Raw genomic sequence first — 21,112 nt, 5'->3', positions numbered from 1 at the left:
CATGTCGATAGAGATGACAACAAGTCCAAAAAAACCGGAGAATAATACAAATATAGTAACATGTAAAAGAGTGACAAGCGCAGATGTTACAAAGTAGGTCGGCCGGGGATCTCAAATAGATGGTGGTGTACAATTTCTCCCACATATTAGAAAATTAAAAATTTATAATAAAACGTAACTTTTAATACATCATTAAAGGAAAAATGAATGAAAAAATATTTTAAACAATAAAAATATATATATTATGTAGGCCACGGGGTATATAGGGCTTTAATGAGGCCGCCATATTACTGGCTGGTATCAAAAGAGCCACAACATAAACCCGGGTCACAGAACTATATATACAAATATGCCTGAGACAAAGTAGATAAAATGTAAATACACCATGACTGCAAATTATCCTAGGAAGATACCATATGGATTTGTCTCATTGAGACCTAATGGGATAAGTGTCTCTAATTCAAAAATCCACCGTGATTCACGTCGTTTCAATTTCAATTCTCTATCACCACCTCGGATCGTTGATGGAATATGGTCAATTAACATGCATTTTAGACTTGAGACTGAATGTTTTTGTTGTAGCCAGTGTTTAGCTACTGGTTTATCCGTCTTATTGGTCTCTAATGCTTGTCTGATGGAGTAACGGTGGTTCGCCATGCGTTCACGGAAACACCGTGTAGTGAGTCCCACATAGTATAGCCCACAAGGGCAGATGATAATGTATATCACAAAGTCAGACGTGCACGACAACTTGTGTTTAATTGGAATTCGTTTTCCACTTTGTGGGTGAACAAAGGAAGATCCACTCATCATAGATCTACATGTATATACACTGCTCAAAAAAATAAACTCACACAAAAATTATCAATGGAAATCAAATCTATTAACCCATGGAGGTCTGGATTTGGAGTCACCCTCAAAATTAAAGTGGAAAAACACACTACAGGCTGATCCAACTTTGATGTAATGTCCTTAAAACAAGTCAAAATGAGGCTCAGTAGTGTGTGTGTGGCCTCCACGTGCCTGAATGACCTCCCTACAATGCCTGGGCATGCTCCTGATGAGGTGGCGGATGGTCTCCTGAGGGATCTCCTCCCAGACCTGGACTAAAGCATCCGCCAACTCCTGGACAGTCTGTGGTGCACGTAGCGTTGGTGGATGGAGCGAGACATGCTGTCCCAGATGTGCTCAATTGGATTCAGGTCTGGGGAACGGGCGGGCCAGTCCATAGCATCAATGCCTTCGTCTTGCAGGAACTGCTGACACACTCCAGCCACATGAGGTCTAGCATTGTCTTGCATTAGGAGGAACCCAGGGCCAACCGCAACAGCATATGGTCTCACAAGGGGTCTGATGATCTCATCTCAGTACCTAATGGCAGTCAGGCTACCTCTGGCGAGCATATGGAGCTGTGCGGCCCCCCAAAGAAATGCCACCCCACACCATTACTGACCCACTGCCAAACCGGTCATGCTGGAGGATGTTGCAGGCAGCAGAACATTCTCCTTGGCGTCTCCATACTCTGTCACGTCTGTCACATGTGCTCAGTGAGAACCTGCTTTCATCTGTGAAGAGCACAGGGCGCCAGTGGCGAATTTGCAAATCTTGGTGTTCTCTGGCAAATGCCAAACGTCCTGCACGACGTTGGGCTGTAAGCACAACCCCCACCTGTGGACGTCGGGCCCTCATACCACCCTCATGGAGTCTGTTTCTGATTGTTTGAGTAGACACATGCACATTTGTGGCTTGCTGGAGGTCATTTTGCAGGGCTCTGGCAGTGCTCCTCCTGTTCCTCCTTGCACAAAGACGGAGGTAGCGGTCCTGCTGCTGGGTTGTTGCCCTCCTACGGCCTCCTCCACGTCTCCTGATGTACTGGCCTGTCACCTGGTAGCGCCTCCATGCTCTGGACACTACGCTGACAGACACAGCAAACCTTCTTGCCACAGCTCACATTGATGTGCCATCCTGGATGAGCTGCACTACCGAGCCACTTGTGTGGGTTGTAGGGAAGTCATACAGGCACGTGGAGGCCACCCACACTACTGAGCCTCATTTTGACTTGTTTTAAGGACATTACATCAAAGTTGAATCAGCCTGTAGTGTGTTTTTCCACTTTAATTTTGAGGGTAACTCCAAATCCAGACCTCCATGGGTTAATAAATTTGATTTCCATTGATAATTTTTGTGTGATTTTGTTGTCAGCACATTCAACTATGTAAAGAACAAAGTATTTAATAAGAATATTTCATTCATTCAGATCTAGGTTGTGTTATTTTAGTGTTCCCTTTATTTTTTTGAGCAGTGTGTATATATGTGTATATATATATATATATATATATATATATATATATATATATATATATATATAGGTTGAGTATCCCATATCCAAATATTCCGAAATACGGAATATTCCGGAATACGGACTTTTTTGAGTGAGAGTGAGATAGTGAAACTTTTGTTTTTTGATGGTTCAATGTACACAAACTTTGTTTAATACACAAAGTTATTAAAAATATTGTATTAAATGACCATCAGGCTGTGTGTATAAGGTGTATATGAAACATAAATGAATTGTGTGAATGTAGACACACTTTGTTTAATGCACAAAGTTATAAACAATATTGGCTAAAATGACCTTCAGGCTGTGTGTATAAGGTGTATATGAAACATAAATGCATTCTGTGCTTAGATTTAGGTCCCATCACCATGATATCTCATTATGGTATGCAATTATTCCAAAATACGGAAAAATCCGATATCCAAAATACCTCTGGTCCCAAGCATTTTGGATAAGGGATACTCAACCTGTATTCATTTATGGTAACCTATTTTTATATTTTTTTTTTTTCATCATAAGATTTTTATTTTATGTTAGAAACATACAAATCAACCGTCGAAATGCAAACGGTGAACAAGAGATTGCAACAACAGAGTGATCATTATAAAAACAAAACGTGTATATAACCTTCTGTAAGAGAACGGTAGAAAAGTGTGGTATGGTTGATAGAGAGAAGAACTGGAAGCCGAAGATTCCAGAGCTATGAGGGGAGGGAGGAGGCGAGGGAATAGAACAGCGTCTTTAATGGGGCGTGAGTTCAGAGGATAGGAGGGAGAAGAGAAAAAAAAAAAAAAATGGGGAAGAGAGAGGAGAGGGAAGAGAAAGAAGCAAAGTAAAAAATACAAAAAAAAAAAAAAAAAAACATTTATAGCGGGGGAGAGGATATAGGAGGAGGGGTTGTGGTTACTAGGCGGGGTCTTTCATTAGTTAAGTCCTGGGAGGGGGCGGTCGTGAAGCCTGTACCATGGGAGCCAGGTGGAGTGGAACTTTTTAACTGTGTTATGTCGAAGGCTAGTAATGTATTCCATGTTTGCCACAAACCAGATTCTGTTCGTGAGAGCTTGGTAGCTGGGGGTTTCGGGATTCTTCCAATTACTTGCAATTTGGTATTTTGCTGCGCAAGATATGAAGAGAACTAGGTTTTTAGATTCTTTGGAGATGTGATCGGGCGGAGAGCAGAGGAGGAGGTTCGCAGGCGATAAGGGCTCTGGCAAGTCGATTAGTCGTGATATAAGCTTGCGGACCTTTGTCCAGTATTGAACAATCACCGGGCAGGTCCACCAGATGTGATAGAATGTGCCTACTTGGCCGCAGCTTCTCCAGCAAAGGTTGGAGGTATCGGGGAATATTTTGTGTAGTCGGTCCGGTACTAAGTACCATCTAGTATATATTTTATAAGAGTTTTCCCGGATGGCTACGCTGATGGAGCACTGTGAAATCGCGGCGCGGATTGTATCCCAACCCTCGTCCTCTATGTGGCACCCCATGTCAGCCTCCCATGCTAGCTCATGTGGTTCGAGAGGTGGGGGTGTAGGGCTGAGGATAGTTTTGTAGAGGAGGGAGATGGTGCCTCTACTGGTGGGGTTGTAAATACAGAGTCTCTCAAGAGGTGTGGGGGTCGATAGAGGAAACTTTAACTGTAGTGAGGAAAGAAAGTGGCGAATTTGTAAGTATTGATAGAACAGTGAGTTCGGTAGGCTGTGCGCAGTTTGTAGGTCAGAAAATGATTTAATAGAGTGCGTCCCTGTGAAGTGGTGTATCCTGGTAACTCCCGCTGAGATCCAGGGGCGGGCCATTTCCCGAGAGAGTCCCGGGGGAAATGCTGGGTTGCTCCAGATGGGAGTCAGGGGGGAGGGGTGGTTTGTTAGTTTTAATTTTTTGTTCAAGTTTCGCCAGTGTGTAAGTGTCAATTCTATTGTGGGGGAGGTGCGGTGGGATGGGATGCGTATTTTACTAGAGAGCCAGGGCGAGTAAGAAATGGATGGGAGTCCCGATAAATCGCTCTCTAGATCAACCCATCTTTTAGTGTGTTCTGGGACATGCCAGGCCACCATTTGGCTTAGTCTGGTCGAGTCATAATAGCGTTGGAGGATGGGAAGGCCCAGACCCCCGTTTTGAGAGTGTTTGGCTAAGATATCCCGCCGGATTCTAGGCTTTTTGTGATTCCAGATAAATTTGCAGAGGGAGGACTGGAGTTTGTTAAGAGTCTGGGAGTGCACGGAGATCGGGAGTGTTTGAAATAGGTAGAGAAGTTTGGGAAGGACATTCATTTTTATAGCATTGATTCGTCCCACCCAGGAGAGAAAGTAAGACTCCCATTGTTGGATATCAGTGAGGATTGACGTGATGAGAGGGGGGTAGTTAGCTTTGTAGAGAGAATTGTAAGATTTGGTGATGGAGATTCCAAGATATTTGAGGGAGCGTCTTCGCCAGGAAAAGTTGAAGTTCTGTTGCAGTTGTATCTTAGTTAGTTTGGGGATGTGCAAGGAAAGGGCTTCGGATTTGGTCTGATTAATTTTATAACCCGAGAGATTGCCATATGTGGCTAGTTCCTGAAAAAGGTTTGGGAGAGAAATAGTTGGGTTTGTCAGGGTCAGGAGGATGTCGTCAGCAAAAAGGGAGATGGTGTACTGAGTATGGTTGACTTGGACTCCCGTGATATCAGGGTTAGTCCGGATGTGGCTTGCAAGGGGTTCAATGATGAGTGCGAATATAAGGGGAGATAATGGGCATCCCTGTCGTGTTCCATTTGAAATTTTAAGGGGGTCCGAAAGTAGGCCATTGGAAAGAACCGAGGCCGAGGGGTTCTGGTATAGGGCATGTATGGCTTGGAGAAAATTACCTTGAAGACCAAAACGTTGTAAAGTCTGTTGCATGAAGGGCCAGGAAACTCTGTCGAAGGCCTTCTCTGCGTCTAGGGCAAGTGTCAGGGATGGAATCTTGTGGAGGTTTATGTGGTCGATGATATCCACGACTCGTCTAGTGTTGTCGAGTGCCTGTCTAGATTGAACAAAGCCCACTTGGTCGGGGTGTATGAGCGAGGGGAGAATAGGATTAAGTCTATTGGCTAGTACTTTGGCAAAGATTTTCAGGTCCGAGTTTAAAAGTGATATGGGTCTATAGTTAGAAATGAGTTGGGGATCTTTATTGGGTTTTGGAATCACGGTAATGACGGCCTTGGTGGTGTGGGGGTGAAAGGAGGATCCTTCTAAGATAAGGTTGAATAGTGACGTGAGGTGGGGGAGTAGTGCGGGTTGAAAAGTTTTATAATATGACATTGGGTAGCCATCCGGGCCCGGGGCCTTAGACGGTTTCTGACTACCGATGGCAAGGGTTAATTCCTCTGGGGTGATGGGTTTGTTCAGGGCTGCGGAGGTGGAGGCGTCGATACGAGGCAAATCTGTGGAGGCTAGGTAGTCTGCAACCGAGGGGTGGGTCGGGTCAATTGAGGAGGAAGTGTCTGGTAAGTTGTAGAGCTGCTCATAATACGTCCGAAAGAGAGAATTGATAGTCTTTGGGTTGTATTGGAGGGTGTTTTGTTCGTCTTTGATAGCCGGAATAGCAGTGTGCGCTTTCCGAGCCCTCAATCTGCCGGCCAATAGCGAATCTGCTTTATTACTTTTTTCGTAGAATTTTTGTTTCAGCCAGCGGAGTGAGTGCTCGGTTTTTTCGGCTAGCAGCGCGTTCAGAGTGGCCCTGGTGGAAGTGAGTTTTGAGTAGAGAGATTGCGAGGGTCGTTGCTTATGTAGTGCTTCTAAGTTGTGGACTTCTATTGTGAGGGATGATCTTTTTTGTTTGCGATCTTTGTTCCTATGTGATGCGTAGTTAATGATGTGTCCCCTGATCACTGCTTTGTGGGCTTCCCAGATTAGTGGGGTGCAAATAGAGTCAGTCATGTTTAAGGAAAAATAGTCGGCTAAAGCTAGCTTGATCTTTTCCTGAAATTGAGGGATTTTTAAAAGCGTTTCGTTTAGTCTCCAATTGGGGCGAGTTGTCGGGGTGTCAAGGAAATCGAAGGAGGCGGTGATAATGGAGTGGTCTGACCAAGGGTTAGTGAGGATAGATGAGTCTAGTACGTGTTGGGAGAGCAGTGTGCCGCAGTAAAATAGATCAATGCGTGAGTATGAGTGGTGCGGGGTTGAGAAGAAGGTATAGTCTCTGGCTGTTGGGTTGACAGCTCGCCAAATGTCGAAGAGACCAGATTCGAGGATATGTTTATTTAAGGAGCGCGAGGGAGAGTCTCGATGGGGGCGGGACTGGCCAGGAGATTTATCCAGATTGGTGTCTGGGACAGTGTTGAAGTCTCCGCCTAGTATTAAGTAACCTTTTCTAAATTTGTTCAGGTCTGAGAAAAAGGTGTTAAAAAAAGAGGATTGCCCAGAGTTGGGGGCATAGACCGTGGCGATCGTGCATTCTAGATGTCCGAGCGTGCCCGTCAGAATGATGTACCGTCCATCCGAGTCTGTGTGGGTCGAATGGAGTGTGAATGGGATTTTGGAGTGGATCAAGACGGCCACCCCATTGTGTTTCGATTGACTTGAGGAGTAGAAGGCCGTTGGGTAGCGTTTTGTGGTTAGGGAAGGGTGCGAATGAGATTTGAAGTGGGTTTCTTGAATGAGCACAATTCCCGCTTTTAGGGTTTGAAGAGAGCGGAATAGGGATGAGCGTTTCTGGGGGGTATTGAGACCCTTGGTGTTCAAAGACGCCAGGAGTAGGGGCATTTTTTATTGCGTTGGGAGGGTGCGCAGAGGAGAAATGGGGGAGAAGGAGGGAGGCGTAGAAGGAGAGGAGGATGAGAAAGTGAAACAGCAGTGAGAAAGTAAGGGTAGATATAGGGAGAAAGAGGAAGAGAAAGAAAGAAGAGAAGAAGAAAGAGAAAAAAAAAAAAAAGGGGGGGGGGAAGAGGTAGTGTGAGCCTGTGTAGGAGTTCCTTACGACCAGCGAGAAGGAACGGGCACAGAGAGTGGGATCGAAGGATCCAAAGTGGAGGAGCGTCGGGTAGCGATCGTGCTCCCTCCACGGAGGGGAAGAGGTGGGGAGGGGCTAGATGCTTGAAAGTAACAGTGTGGGCCTGTGTGGGCTCGTGTGGTAAGTGCAGGGATTGAAGGAGCACGTCCCTCCAGTGGTGGTCTGTGTGATAGAGGCAATAGTAGTTGAGAGGCGTAGGAGCCTTTGTGTGGGTGATGTGTGGTTGAAAGACGACATGCAGTGTCAAACAACAATGTCAAACAATAAGTACAATAATAGCAATGCTACATCAATACCAACAAAACTGAAAAGTAGTTAGAATTTCGAACTGTACTTCTTGGTTCCAATATGGGGATAGAAAGAGTATGGTAGTTATTAGTATGCTGTGTGAAGCATATATATGGGCGGGCCCATGGGGGTATCTTAAACCGCAGAGCTTCGAATAGCGAGGTTAGCAAGGTGGGCTGGAGAAAGGTAAGGGCAGACAATATATAGTCTGTTTATGGAACAATCAAGATGTGGAACTAAAACAGGTAAGGTAGTCTATAGGGGTATTATAACAGTATGATGAACGAAGCGTCCTTATAGATATAGGTGCTGAGGTAATCAGGGTGGGTGAAGGTCAGGGCTGTGGTCTGCAGGTGGGTCAGAGTCCTCCAGGTGTGAAAGGAAGTCGTTTCCGTCTCTCGGGTCTTTAATGACGACTGTTTTTCCGTTATACTCGACCAGGAGTTTGAAGGGGAAACCCCAACGGTAGCGGATACCGCGTGTGCGGAGAGCTGATGTCAGATCTCTGAGTTCTCTCCTTTTGAGTATGGTGGAGGGGGCCAAGTCCTGAAAAAATTGCAATTTGACATCCTCAAACATTATATGTGGCTTGCCCCGGGTCGGGAGGAGGACCATCTCTTTGTCCTTGAAGTTGAGGAAGCGCATGATGACGTCTCTCGGGGGCTCGCCATCTCGGGGTCTAGGGCGGAGGGCTCTGTGAGCTCTTTCCAGAGGCAGCTCCCGAGAAGCTGTACTTGGCAAAAGAGTGGAGAACAGCCTTTGGAGGTATGTTTCGAGGGCTGTCGGGGGAATGGACTCTGGAATGTTGCGGATCCTGAGGTTGTTTCTCCTTTCGCGATTTTCAGGTCCTCGTTCTTGGATCGGAGCTCTGTTATATCTCGGATGAGATGGTCTATATCCCTGACCGTTTCTATGTGGTCTTTTTGTAGGACGTCTTGTCTGGCTTCCAGTTTGGAGGTTCTGGAGGATAAGGATGAGATGTCTGACCTGATAGAGGTAACTGCTCTGTCGAGCTTGGTTTCTAGAGATTCTTTGAAGTCCATTATGAGTGACTTCAGAGCCATGATATCATCTTTGGTCGATGGGGCGGGCGAGGGTAGTGGGTCGTCTCCATTTGGAAAAGATAGGCTGGGAGAGGGGGGGCCAGAGGGTAGGGAGGGTTTGTCGCCCTTGTCGGTTTTGGTGAAATGTTGGGAAATGTCTGTACCCGCACGTCTTCTTGTGTTCGGGTTGGGTTTGGACATATTTGCACCTTGGTGAATGAGTGTGAAAAAAAAAAAAAACACCACACAGAGCGTTAAGGTAGGAGGGTAGAGTAGGATTATTTAGTCGCCAGAGAGGGAACCACTGGAGGGCTGAGTTATGATGTGATCAGTGGAACATGAGGCTTGGTGGGCGTCTTAGAGAGTTGAGGTATGCTCAGGCGGTGCCGTTTGTGAGTATGCTGATCACCGCGGTGGGAGAGATCCGAGGGCTGCGGTTAGGACGTCACATTCGCGGCGACGGGTGATCGTTGGTAGATCATAGGTAACGCTCCGATGTCGCGTTGTGCGGTTGCGTAGTGTAGATAAGTAGGTGCGGCAATGATGGAATTAGGTATAGTGCAGGAGAGCGCGGCGATTCCGGTCAAGTGGGGTGGTACGCCTAGTGTCCGGATGCCACCTAGGGGTGGGGGACTGGATGCAGGGGCGTAGTGGCAGCCCGGTGCAGTGGACAACGGTCAGCAAATCACGGTCAGTCTCTTCTATAAGCCTCTGGATTGATGGTGGGGAGGGGAGATTTGTGATCGTCGCGGGTGACGCTCCGTGTCACTGGTGGTGAATGCGGGGGAGAGACAGTTCGGAGGTCACTAGGTCGCAGGCAGGTCAGGTTGGACCAGCGGGCCTCGACACCTAATCTTTGGGGTAGTGTAGGGAGGCCCTGTAGATTTCACGACTCTGCTGAAGTGGGAGCTGGGGAACTGGGCTTGAGGTGGCGCCAATCCCAATATGGCCGCCGGAGGTGTCACGTCCTGCGGGTCTTTGCTGTGTCCGCGGCCACCGGAGCACAGGGTCAGCACAGGGAGGGGGGCCTTGGGGGTGTAGTGTCAGGCCCGGGGACCCCTGGAAATCGACCCAGCAACCGCAGCAGTGAGGGAGTATGCGGCGGCGCCAACCGCAAGATGGCCGCCGCCGCTCGCAGCAGCCCTCACCTCAGGTGGATTCGGCTCTCCACGGCTCCCGGGAGTGTCCGCAGGCAGCGCGGCGATGGCCCCCTCAGCGGAGGGTATCAGGAGAGCAGGTGATCTGCGGCAGGAGGTGGGACGATTCGGGCCCAACGGACGGGTCGCTTCGGCGGTCCGCCACAGAAATCGAGGCCCCGGCTCCGCCACCCGAGGTAGGCCGCAGTCTGCAGGGGACAAAGCAGGGCCCCCCCGACTCCGCAGCACTCGGCTCCTGGTGCCGGACGAGTCAGCAACTCTAGGTGTACAAGCAGGGGCTGTCCAGGCGTGTTTAGGTTGGGCCAGGGTGCAGTAATTAGATGGTTTAGCCTGGAGCTCCACTGGGACACAGCTTTCCCTGTTGCCTGTTAGGCCATGCCCCTATGGTAACCTATTTTTACCAGCTGTCTGTTTTATTTCACACCTGTTGTGTCTAATGCATGTATGTTTTCCTACTTGACTAATGGCACTCTGTTTAGTCCTTTATATTTCTACTATATTTAAGGATTTCAGTATATAAACACAAACATTATCAGGCGCTGCGAGTAAATTTTTATAGCATGGCTAACTGTAGCTCATAAGACAGCTGCAGTTAGATATGCTATAAAAATATAATCACAGCGCCTGATATGTTTGGTGCTTATATTGTACAACTTGGCGAAGCTCGGGATTCTATGCTTCTTCACAGTATATACAGTGCATCCGGAAAGTATTCACAGCACTACACTTTTTCCACATTTTGTTATGTTACAGCCTTATTCCAAAATGGAATAAATTTACTTTTTCCCTCAAAATTCTACACACAATACTCCATAATGACAACGTGAAAAAAGTGTTTTTGAGATTTTTGCAAATGTATTAAAAATAAAAAACTAAGAAATCATCTTTGGGCAGTTTCGCCCATTCCTCTTTGCAGCACCTCTCAAGCTCCATCAGGTTGGATGGGAAGTGTCGGTGCACAGACATTTTCAGATCTCTCCCAGAGATGTTCAATCGGATTCAAGTCTGGGCTCTGGCTGGGCCACTCAAGGACATTCACAGAGTTGTCCTGAAGCCACTCCTTTGATATCTTGGCTGTGTTCTTAGGGTTGTTGTCCTGCTGAAAGATGAACCGTCGTCCCAGTCTTAGGTCAAGAGCGCTCTGGAGCAGGTTTTCATCCAGGATGTCTCTGTACATTGGTCATGATAGAGGGAAAGATGAATGCAGCAGTCTCCCAGTTCCTGCCGCTGAAAAACATGCCCACAGCATGATGCTGCCACCACCATGCTTCACTGTAAGGATGGTATTGGCCTGGTGATGAGCAGTGCTTGGTTCCCTCCAAACATGACACCTGGCATTCACACCAAAGAGTTCAATCTTTGTCTCATCAGACCAGAGAATTTTGTTTTTCATGGTCTGAGAGTCCTTCAGGTGCATTTTGGCAAACTCCAGGTGGGCTGCTATGTGCTTTTTACTAAGGAGTGGCTTCCGTCTGGCCACTCTACCATACAGGTGGATTGCTGCAGAGATGGTTGTCCTTCTGGAAGGTTCTCGTCTCTCTATTAGAGGAATGCTATAGCTCTGACGGAGTGACCATTGGGTTCTTGGTCACCTCTCTGACTAGGGCCCTTTTCCCCCAATTAATCAGTTTAGACATCTGGCCAGCTCTAGGAAGAGTCCTGGTGGTTCCGAACTTCTCCCATTTACGGATGATGGAGGCCACTGTGCTCATTGAGACCTTCAAAGCAGCAGATATTTTACTGTACCCTTCCCCAGATTTGTGTCTCGAGACAATCCTTTGACTTCATGCTTGGTTTGTGCTCAGACGTGCACTGTCAAGTGTGGGACCTTATATAGACAGGTGTGTGCCTTTCCAAATCATGTCCAATCAACTGAATTTACCACAGGTTAATACCACAGGAATTTACCAATTAAGCTGTAGGAACATCTCAAGGATGATCAGTGGAAACAGGATGCACCTGAGCTCAATTTTGAGCTTCATGGCAAAGGTTGTGAATACTCATGTACATGAGATTTCAGTTTTCTATTTTTTAATAAATTTGCAAAAATCATGAAAAAAAAAATATTTCTTCACGTTGTCATTATTGGTTATTGTGTGTAGAATTTTGAGGGAAAAAAATAATTTATTCCATTTTGGAATAAGGCTGTAACATAACAAAATGTGGAAAAAGTGAGGCGCTGTGAATACTTTCCAGATGCACTGTACAGCTTATCTACAAATGTGCTCTAATACTATGCTATCTTTATTCACAGACATCCAGAACACAACCATTCATAACTCAAGTTACTGGGGTTCAAGCCTCACGTCTGCCAAGAATGACACAATAGAGCAGACAGGATGTCCTGCGACGCAGTCCTGGTGCTTCTATACACCAGTCATCCACCTGTCTCAGTACCTCACATCTGATATATTGATTGGGATAGGATATCCAGTCTGCAATGTCATGTCTTACACTTTGTACTCAAAACTCTTAGGCCCAAAACCACAGGTAATATTTGATGATTTAGAATATCTGGCTTTATATCATAAAGGCTCATTTAATTAGCTTTTGCAAATCAAGCTAATGTATCTGTAGTACACATCTGCCATTTTGCCTCTAGCTTTGATCAGTCCTCACTGTCTGCCGTATGCAAAGCTGATGGTTGCCATGGGTAACTGTCCACTCTTTTTTCACTGCTTCATACATTTCCTCCTTAATCACCAGCATCTTGTGGATGCCTACAATTATCAGGCTATTACACATACCCCAATGACTTTTCATGGGATCTTCACCTAGGGGTATATTCAACAAAAGTCTGATCCATTCCGACATGCAGTTGTCGGAATTGATCCGACAACCCCTATTCAATGGACGGCCGCTGCTGTCAGCGGCCAGGAGTGCAGATGGCGGCGGTCGTGACCGAGGCGGCAGGGGTAAGCTGGGCCGCGGGAGGAGCAGAGATAGTCGGCCGGCGGGAGGAGCTGGCTGCAGGGAATACAGGTCTGCGGCGGCGTGGGGAGGCGCTGCTTGTTTTCAAGTCGGTTTGAGTTTGTCGGAAAGGGGGCCAAAACCTGTCGGATTTGGCCCCATTTCCGACAGAAGCACGTGGATTGGCAGCTATTCCGCCGATCCATGTGTTTTCCGACTTGTCGGGAAAAATCAGCCCCTATTGAATAGGGCGGAACCCCTTCCGACCTATTTCTTTCGGTAGCTGCCGTCTTTCCGACAAGACGGCAGCTTCCGACAGTTATTGAGTACAGCCCCTAATGTATCTTGTAGTCTAGGGGCAATGCTGGCTTGTGTTCTCCAAAAAGATAAAAAGGTAGTGGCACCAGATGCTTTTGGTACATGAACACTTTGGGGTTTTTACTGAGCATAGCACATTGTGAAAAATACAAGTAAGAGGAAACAGAATGTCCTCACAAGTACCATAAATATTAACAATATAACATATATTCATAATCATCACGTGGAACAGTGTAAACTGTACTAATAAACACGGTATTTGCTTACAAAAAAAAAATATTAGTATCCAGAAAAGAAAGAGCATTTCCTCGAAAAATACAAAAGTTAACTGTAACAATAATCAACAAAATAGGATTTTGGTACTTACCGATAAATCCTTTTCTCCTAGTCCGTAGAGGATGCTGGGGACTCCAAAAGGACCATGGGGTATAGACGGGATCCGCAGGAGCTTGGGCACACTGAAAAGACTTAAACTGGGTGTGAACTGGCTCCTCCCTCTATGCCCCTCCTCCAGACCTCAGTTATAGGAACTGTGCCCAGGAGAGACGGACATTTCGAGGAAAGGATTTTTGTGTAAATTAAGGGCTACAAAAATACCAGCCCCCACCACAAACATACCGCATCACCGGAGTAATAGTAAACCAGATAACCATATGAAATAACAACAGCAACAAGCTGAAAACCAGAAATACACTACCTGTGTATAAACCAAGTTAACCAACACGAAAACATTGCCAGTAACAGTCCGCACTGGGATGGGCGCCCAGCATCCTCTACGGACTAGGAGAAAAGGATTTATCGGTAAGTACCAAAATCCTATTTTCTCTTACGTCCTAGAGGATGCTGGGGACTCCAAAAGGACCATGGGGTCTATACCAAAGGTCCAGACCGGACGGGAGAGTGCGGACGACTCTGCAGCACCGACTGAGCAAACGTAAGGTCCTCATCAGCCAGGGTATCAAACTTATAGAACTTGGCAAAAGTGTTTGCCCCTGACCAGGTGGCTGCACGGCAAAGCTGTGAAGCCGATACGCCTCGGGCAGCCGCCCAAGACGAGCCCACTTTTCTGGTAGAATGGGCTTTTACTGACTTCGGCACGGGTATCCCGGCCGAAGAATGAGCCTGCTGGATCGTACTACAAATCCAGCGTGCAATAGTCTGTTTTGAAGCAGGATGACCAATCTTGTTAGAAGCATACAGGACAAACAGCGCCTGAGTTTTCCTGGCAACAGCCGTTCTGGCGACGTAGATCTTCAAAGCTCTCACCACATCCAGAGACTTTGGAACCGCCCCAGCATCCATAGCCACCGGCACCACAATAGATTGGTTAATGTGAAACGAAGACACCACCTTCGGCAAAAATTGTTGACGAGTCCGCAATTCTGCCCTATCAGAATGAAAAATCAAATACGGGCTCTTATGAGATAAAGCCGCCAACTCTGACACCCGCCTGGCAGACGCCAGCGCCAACAGCATGACTACCTTCCAAGTGAGAAACTTCAACTCAACCTTACGCAAAGGCTCAAACCAGGAAGACATGAGAAACTGTAAGACCACGTCAAGATCCCATGGAGCCACAGGAGGCACAAACGGAGGATTGATATGCATTACTCCTTTCACAAAAGTCTGAACCTCTGGGAGGACAGCTAATTCCTTTTGAAAGAAAATAGACAAACCCGAGATCTGCACCTTGATGGAGCCTAATTTTAGGCCCGCATCTACACCTGCCTGCAAAAAATGGAGAAAACGACCCAAGTGAAACTCTTCCGCAGGAGCCATTTTGGTCTCACACCAGGAAACATACTTTCTCCAAATACGGTGATAATGTTTCGCCGTAACCTCCTTCCTAGCCTTAATGAGAGTGGGAATGACCTCCCCGGGAATACCCTTACGAGCTAAGATCTGGCGCTCAACTTCCATGCCGTCAAACGCAGCGGCGGTAAGTCTGGAAACACGCATGGACCCTGCAACAACAGGTCCTCTCTTAGAGGAAGCGGCCAAGGATCTTCCACCAGTAACTCCTGAAGATCCGGGTACCATGCCCTTCTTGGCCAATCTGGAACGACGAGAATCGCCTGAACCCTTGCTCGTCGAATGATCCCCAGTACCTTTGGAATGAGAGGAAGTGGAGGGAACACATACACCGACCTGAACACCCACGGAGACACCAGGGCGTCCACTGCACTTGCTTGGGGGTCTCTGGACCTGGAACAATACCTCGGAAGCTTCTTGTTGAGACGAGACGCCATCATGTCGATTAACGGAATTCCCCAACGCTTTGTCACCTCTGCAAATACCTCTTGGTGAAGAGCCCACTCTCCCGGATGGAGATCATGTCTGCTGAGGAAATCTGCTTCCCAGTTGTCCACTCCCGGTAGGAAGACTGCTGACAGAACGCTCACGTGTTGTTCCGCCCAGCGAAGGATTCTTGTGGCCTCCGCCATTGCCGCTCTGCTCCTTGTTTCGCCTTGACGGTTTATATGTGCCACCGCTGTGATGTTATCTGACTGTACCAGGACAGATCGACCCTGAAGAAGGCTTGTTGTAGGCCGTTGTAAATGGCTCTTAACTCGAGAACATTAATGTGGAGACAAGCTTCCTGGAGCGACCATTTCCCCTGGAAGTTTCTTCCTTGGGTGACTGCGCCCCAGCCCCGGAGACTTGCATCTGTTGTCAGAAGCACCCAGTCCAGGATACCGAACCGGCGACCTTCCAGGAGGTGAGAACTTTGCATCCACCACAGGAGAGAAATTCTGGCTCTGGGAGATAGACTTATCTTCCGGTGCATGTGCAGGTGAGACCCGGACCATTTGCTCAGCAAATCCCACTGAAACACCCGGGCATGAAACCTGCCAAACGGAATGGCTTCGTACGTCGCAACCATTTTCCCCAGAACCCGAGTACATTGATGGATGGACACAGTCTTCGGCCGCAGAAGTTCCCTGACCATTGACTGCAGTTCTAGAGCTTTTTCTTCTGGAAGAAATACTCTTCGTAACTCCGTGTCCAGAATCATGCCCAAAAACGACAGCCGAGTGGCCGGAATCAACTGAGATTTCGGCAAATTTAGCACCCAACCGTGCTGCCGGAGCACCAACAGTACCAAACTCACACTCCTCAGCAAACGTTCCTTGGACCTCGCTTTTATCAGGAGATCGTCCAAGTACGGGATAATTGTAACCCCTTGCCTGCGAAGGAGAACCATCATCTCCGTCATGACCTTGGTGAAAATCCTCGGGGCCGTGGAAAGCCCAAACGGCAACGTCTGAAATTGGTAATGAGAATCCTGTATCGCAAACCTTAGGAAAGCCTGATGGAAAGCCTTAGGAGCCAGTTCACACCCAGTTTAAGTCTTTTCAGTGTGCCCAAGCTCCTGCGGATCCCGTCTATACCCCATGGTCCTTTTGGAGTCCCCAGCATCCTCTAGGACGTAAGAGAAATAGTGATAGCCAGGAGAGAGAACATGAACATTTATAGGATGTCTGTGTGCCCGTCGTGGTTTATTCCCCAAATGAAGGATCTTCTAACTCAGGGATTGTTTTACCATCAAGGTTTAGGGTGTCTGGCTTAAATGATGAAGCCATGATTCTTAAAGGGCCCTACACATTAGAAGACATGACCAATGTGAAAGATGAACAATTTGAAAGATGAACAATTTCCCTTGAACTTCCAGGAGTCCTGACAAACGAAATTGAGTGTACACACTAAGCAATTTGTCAAACAATTTGAAAGACGAAATTGTCACCTTATTTACATATTTTAATATTGGGGAGGCATTTCTGGGTGTATGGGCCCTGTAGAAGGGGGAACCAATTAAGTTTTTTTATCACCCACTGCCGCACCAATTATCTTTCCACTGTGCCACCAACATAATTAAAAGTCAATTATAATGGGTTCAATATTTTTATATATATATATATATATATATATATATATGTGTGTGTATGTATGTATGTATGTATGTGTATATATATATATATATATATATATATATTTAGAACCCATTATAATTTTTAATTACGTTGGTGGCACAGTGGAAATATAATTGGTAAGGCAGTGGGTGCATTGGTGGGGCAGTGGATGGAGACGCTGAGCGGTCAGCGGCTCCCGCCAGCGACCTCAGATATGAAGCCGCTGTCGGTGTGGGGAGCCACTGGAGGGGAGGGAGCCGCCTGCGGGGGGTGAGCAATGTCACATTGTGGACATCGCTCATCGCGGCTCCGTACACACATGCCGTGATGAGCGATGTCACAAGTGACATTGCTCACATTGAGCATGCTGCAGGGGCGACCGCCAACCTGCAGCCAACGAGCGCGGGTGCGCGCATCGTTGATTGCGGGACCATACACACTAGACCAGAGGTTCTCAAACTCGGTCCTCAGGACCCCACACAGTTCATGTTTTCCAGGTCTCCTCACAGAATCGCAAGTGAAATAATTAGCTCCACCTGTGGACCTTTTAAAATGTGTCAGTGAGTAATTAATACACCTGTGCACCTGCTGGGTTACCTGCAAAACATGCACTGTGTGGGCTCCCGAGGACCGAGTTTGAGAACCTCTGCACTAGACGATGTGAACGATATATCGTTCACAATCGTCTGTATTGGCCATATTGGTCAAAAAAATCGTCTAGTGTGTATGGCCCTTAAGAAGGGGAACATTGACTGGATGATTGAAACCATGCGCATGCCAATCTGCTCTGAAAGTGGCGGCGCCTCCGCAGTGGCTGCGGGGGCAGTAGTTACGTCACTGCATCTAAAAATACTGCTAGGTTAATTCGCTTCCAAAATAAATATTTATCCTAGCGTGAATGTGTGTGTATGTACGTGTGGTAGGGAATTTAGAGTGTAAGCTCCACTAGGGCAGGGACTGATGTGAATGGATAAATATTCTCTGTAAAGCGCTGCGGAATATGTATGCACTATATAAATAACTGGTAATAATAGATGTGAAAAAAAGAAGAAATTTAGGTGGATTATTGCGCACTTTGGGAGAGGAATATGCCGCAAACCATTAAAATACCAAAAAGACACTAACATCAATGTCAAGGATTATGGCATACACAAGGTTAGGTATTTGTGGTGAGCGCTGTTCCTTCCCAAGGACATGTGCAAAAATTATTTACTCAATGTCCAATTTCTTAAAAAGACATTTTTATTTTTATATCCATGATAATTTAGTGACACAATGCACATTATACATGGATTGGACATACATAAAACATGAAATCGTTTGAAAAAATTGATGAATTATTGTACAGACCCTTAATTGTAAACAAATGGAACCCTATTTACATCAAAGGCACACACCACATGTCTCCTACGGTATGAGCCAGAAGTTCCACCATCATATGATTTGCACATAGACTGTTTTGTCATTTGTTTACAATTAAGGGTCTGTGCAATAATTTATCAATTTTATTCAAATGATTTCATGTTTTATGTATGTCTAATCCATGTATAATGTGCATTGTGTCACTAAATTATCATGGATATAAAAATAAAAATGTCTTTTTAAGACATTGAGTAAATAATAATAAATGTGGTGGAAGTGCTAGCCATTTCTGCTACAAGTGACCCAATAATTGAGAACTACAGTATGGGGAAAGTTGTAAATGAACATGGCTATTCTTAATTTGATATGTGCTGTATACAGTATACTGTATGCTTTGGTAAACTCACTGTTTAGTGCTAGAACTGTAGGTTCACAAATTATTTACACCTTGTTGCCAACTGAAAATGTTTGACTCATACCAATATCTACTAACTTTGCAAGATTACCCAGCTTCCTACTCTGACTATGCTTTTCCTTTTGCAGGGCCTATATATGGGCTGGTTAACTGCTGCTGGCAGTGCAGCCCGAACACTAGGACCTGTATTCGTCAGTGAGACCTATACACACCTGGGACCAAGGTGGACCTTTAGCATTGTTTGTGGAATTGTGGCAGTTTCTCTACTACATTTGTTAGCTGTTTATAAACGACTTATTGCTTTTTCTGTTCGACATGGGAGAATAATCCAAACCACAAACACATGAAAGACTGAGGAGACGCTGAACTGGAGTTCATGACTATCTAAAACCAAAAGTAATTTGTGGTACAAATTTCCAACACTGGATTCATCTGCTGCTATGAAAGGTTACTCCTTTCACTGTGGGCTTAGGGTTATCCATCTTATAATTAGGTAGGTGTGGTGAGGCTGAGCACATCATGTAAGGTATATGGTCTTTGGTCATACATAAATAATTGGGTATCCGGTCTTTAGGTCGACAGCACTTAGGTTGAACACTATTGGTCGACATGGTAAAGGTTGACATGCGTTTTTCATTTTTTAAGCTGTGCCGAGCGCAGCGGTAGGGGAGCGATGCACTAATTGGGGTTCCTGGTCACTTTACGAAGAACACGACACCAAAAAAAAAAAAATAGGGTTTTGGTACTTACCAGATAAATCCTTTTCTTTGAATCCACAGGGGGCACTGGAGTACTCTTGGGATATGGATGGGGCATAGCCGGGATATGCACATTTAAATATTTAAATTAGTAACTCTCCAACCCCTCCATACTCCCATAGATACTTCAGTATTTTTACTGAGCCAAACAGGAGCGATAGAGAGGATGAACAATAGAGAATTACATATAACATTAAAACATAACGGACAATACTAAAGTTGACACATAACGTAACTGACAACTAAACAGTTGGCACAATAATAGATATCATCGTAACATCTTAACAATCGGTGAGAATGTGTTACCATAAGATCCACTGTACTTACCACAAGACAGGTAAACTGCTCTGGGTGGGCGTCCATTGCCCCCTGCAGATTCAAAGAAAAGGATTTATCTGGGAAGTACCAAAATCCTGTTTTCTTTTACATCCACTAGGGGTCACTGGAGTACTCTTGGGACGTACCAAAGTTTCCCCCTTGGGCGGGAGAGTTGTTTGGCACCTGTAACACTAGACAGCCAAAGCTAGATGCTGATGCTGTAAACATATCAAACTTGTAAAAGCGCACAAACGTGTGCACTGATGACCATGTAGCAGCCAGTCAAAGTTGCGTCGTAGAAGCTCCACGACCTGCTGCCCATGAAGTTCCCACAGAACGTGTGGAATGAGCTGAAACTGCTGTAGGCGGTTGTAGCCTAGCATGAAGGTAAGCCTGACGTATGGTCAGCTTAATCCATCTGGACAAAGTCTGCTTGGAAGCTGGCCAAGCCATCTTGACTGCATCATAGAGAACAAACAAGGTATCTGTTTTACGTATAGTTGATGTTCGGGCTACATAAACGCGTAGTGCGTGTACCACATCCAAAGTAGCTTAAGTTCCTGAGCCTTCTGATAACACAGGAACTACGATTGGTTGATTGATGTGACAAAAAATACGATTTTACTCACCGGTAAATCTATTTCTCGTAGTCCGTAGTGGATGCTGGGACTCCGTAAGGACCATGGGGAATAGCGGCTCCGCAGGAGACTGGGCACAACTAAAGAAAGCTTTAGGACTACCTGGTGTGCACTGGCTCCTCCCACTATGACCCTCCTCCAGACCTCAGTTAGGATACTGTGCCCGGAAGAGCTGACACAATAAGGAAGGATTTTGAATCCCGGGTAAGACTCATACCAGCCACACCAATCACACCGTATAACTCGTGATACTATACCCAGTTAACAGTATGAAATATAACTGAGCCTCTCAACAGATGGCTCAACAATAACCCTTTAGTTAGGCAATAACTATGAACAAGTATTGCAGACAATCCGCACTTGGGATGGGCGCCCAGCATCCACTACGGACTACGAGAAATATATTTACCGGTGAGTAAAATCTTATTTTCTCTGACGTCCTAAGTGGATGCTGGGACTCCGTAAGGACCATGGGGATTATACCAAAGCTTCCAAACGGGCGGGAGAGTGCGGATGACTCTGCAGCACCGAATGAGCAAACTCTAGGTCCTCCTCAGCCAGGGTATCAAACTCTTGCAAAAATGTTTGAACCCGACCAAGTAACAGCTCGGCAAATTTGTAAAGCCGAGACCCCTCGGGCAGCCGCCCAAGAAGAGCCCACTTTCCTCGTGGAATGGGCTTTTACAGA

At 46.3% G+C, this 21,112-nt stretch overlaps 1 protein-coding gene across 5 annotated transcripts in view; it reads left to right on the top strand.

Annotated features, from left to right (window-relative positions):
- The window catches only part of MFSD8 (major facilitator superfamily domain containing 8), a 52,340-nt gene extending 31,928 nt beyond the window's left edge, over positions 1 to 20,412 (top strand). For 4 of the 5 annotated variants that reach the window (XM_063920322.1, XM_063920321.1, XM_063920320.1 and 1 more), the window contains 2 exons: positions 12,049 to 12,284; positions 18,839 to 20,412. In XM_063920322.1, coding sequence (XP_063776392.1) covers positions 12,049 to 12,284; positions 18,839 to 19,057 — 455 coding nt within the window. In that variant the 3' untranslated portion in view covers positions 19,058 to 20,412. Of the gene's footprint in view, positions 1 to 12,048; positions 13,435 to 18,838 lie in introns of those variants that run through there. The other variant, XM_063920324.1, reaches the window with a different exon arrangement.
- Positions 20,413 to 21,112: the final 700 nt, after the last annotated feature.

The sequence above is a fragment of the Pseudophryne corroboree genome, chromosome 1 (genome assembly GCF_028390025.1).
Source record: "Pseudophryne corroboree isolate aPseCor3 chromosome 1, aPseCor3.hap2, whole genome shotgun sequence".
Taxonomy (NCBI): Eukaryota; Metazoa; Chordata; class Amphibia; order Anura; family Myobatrachidae; genus Pseudophryne; species Pseudophryne corroboree.
Note: the sequence above shows the minus strand (reverse complement) of the source record. Positions and strands in the feature narration are given on the sequence as shown.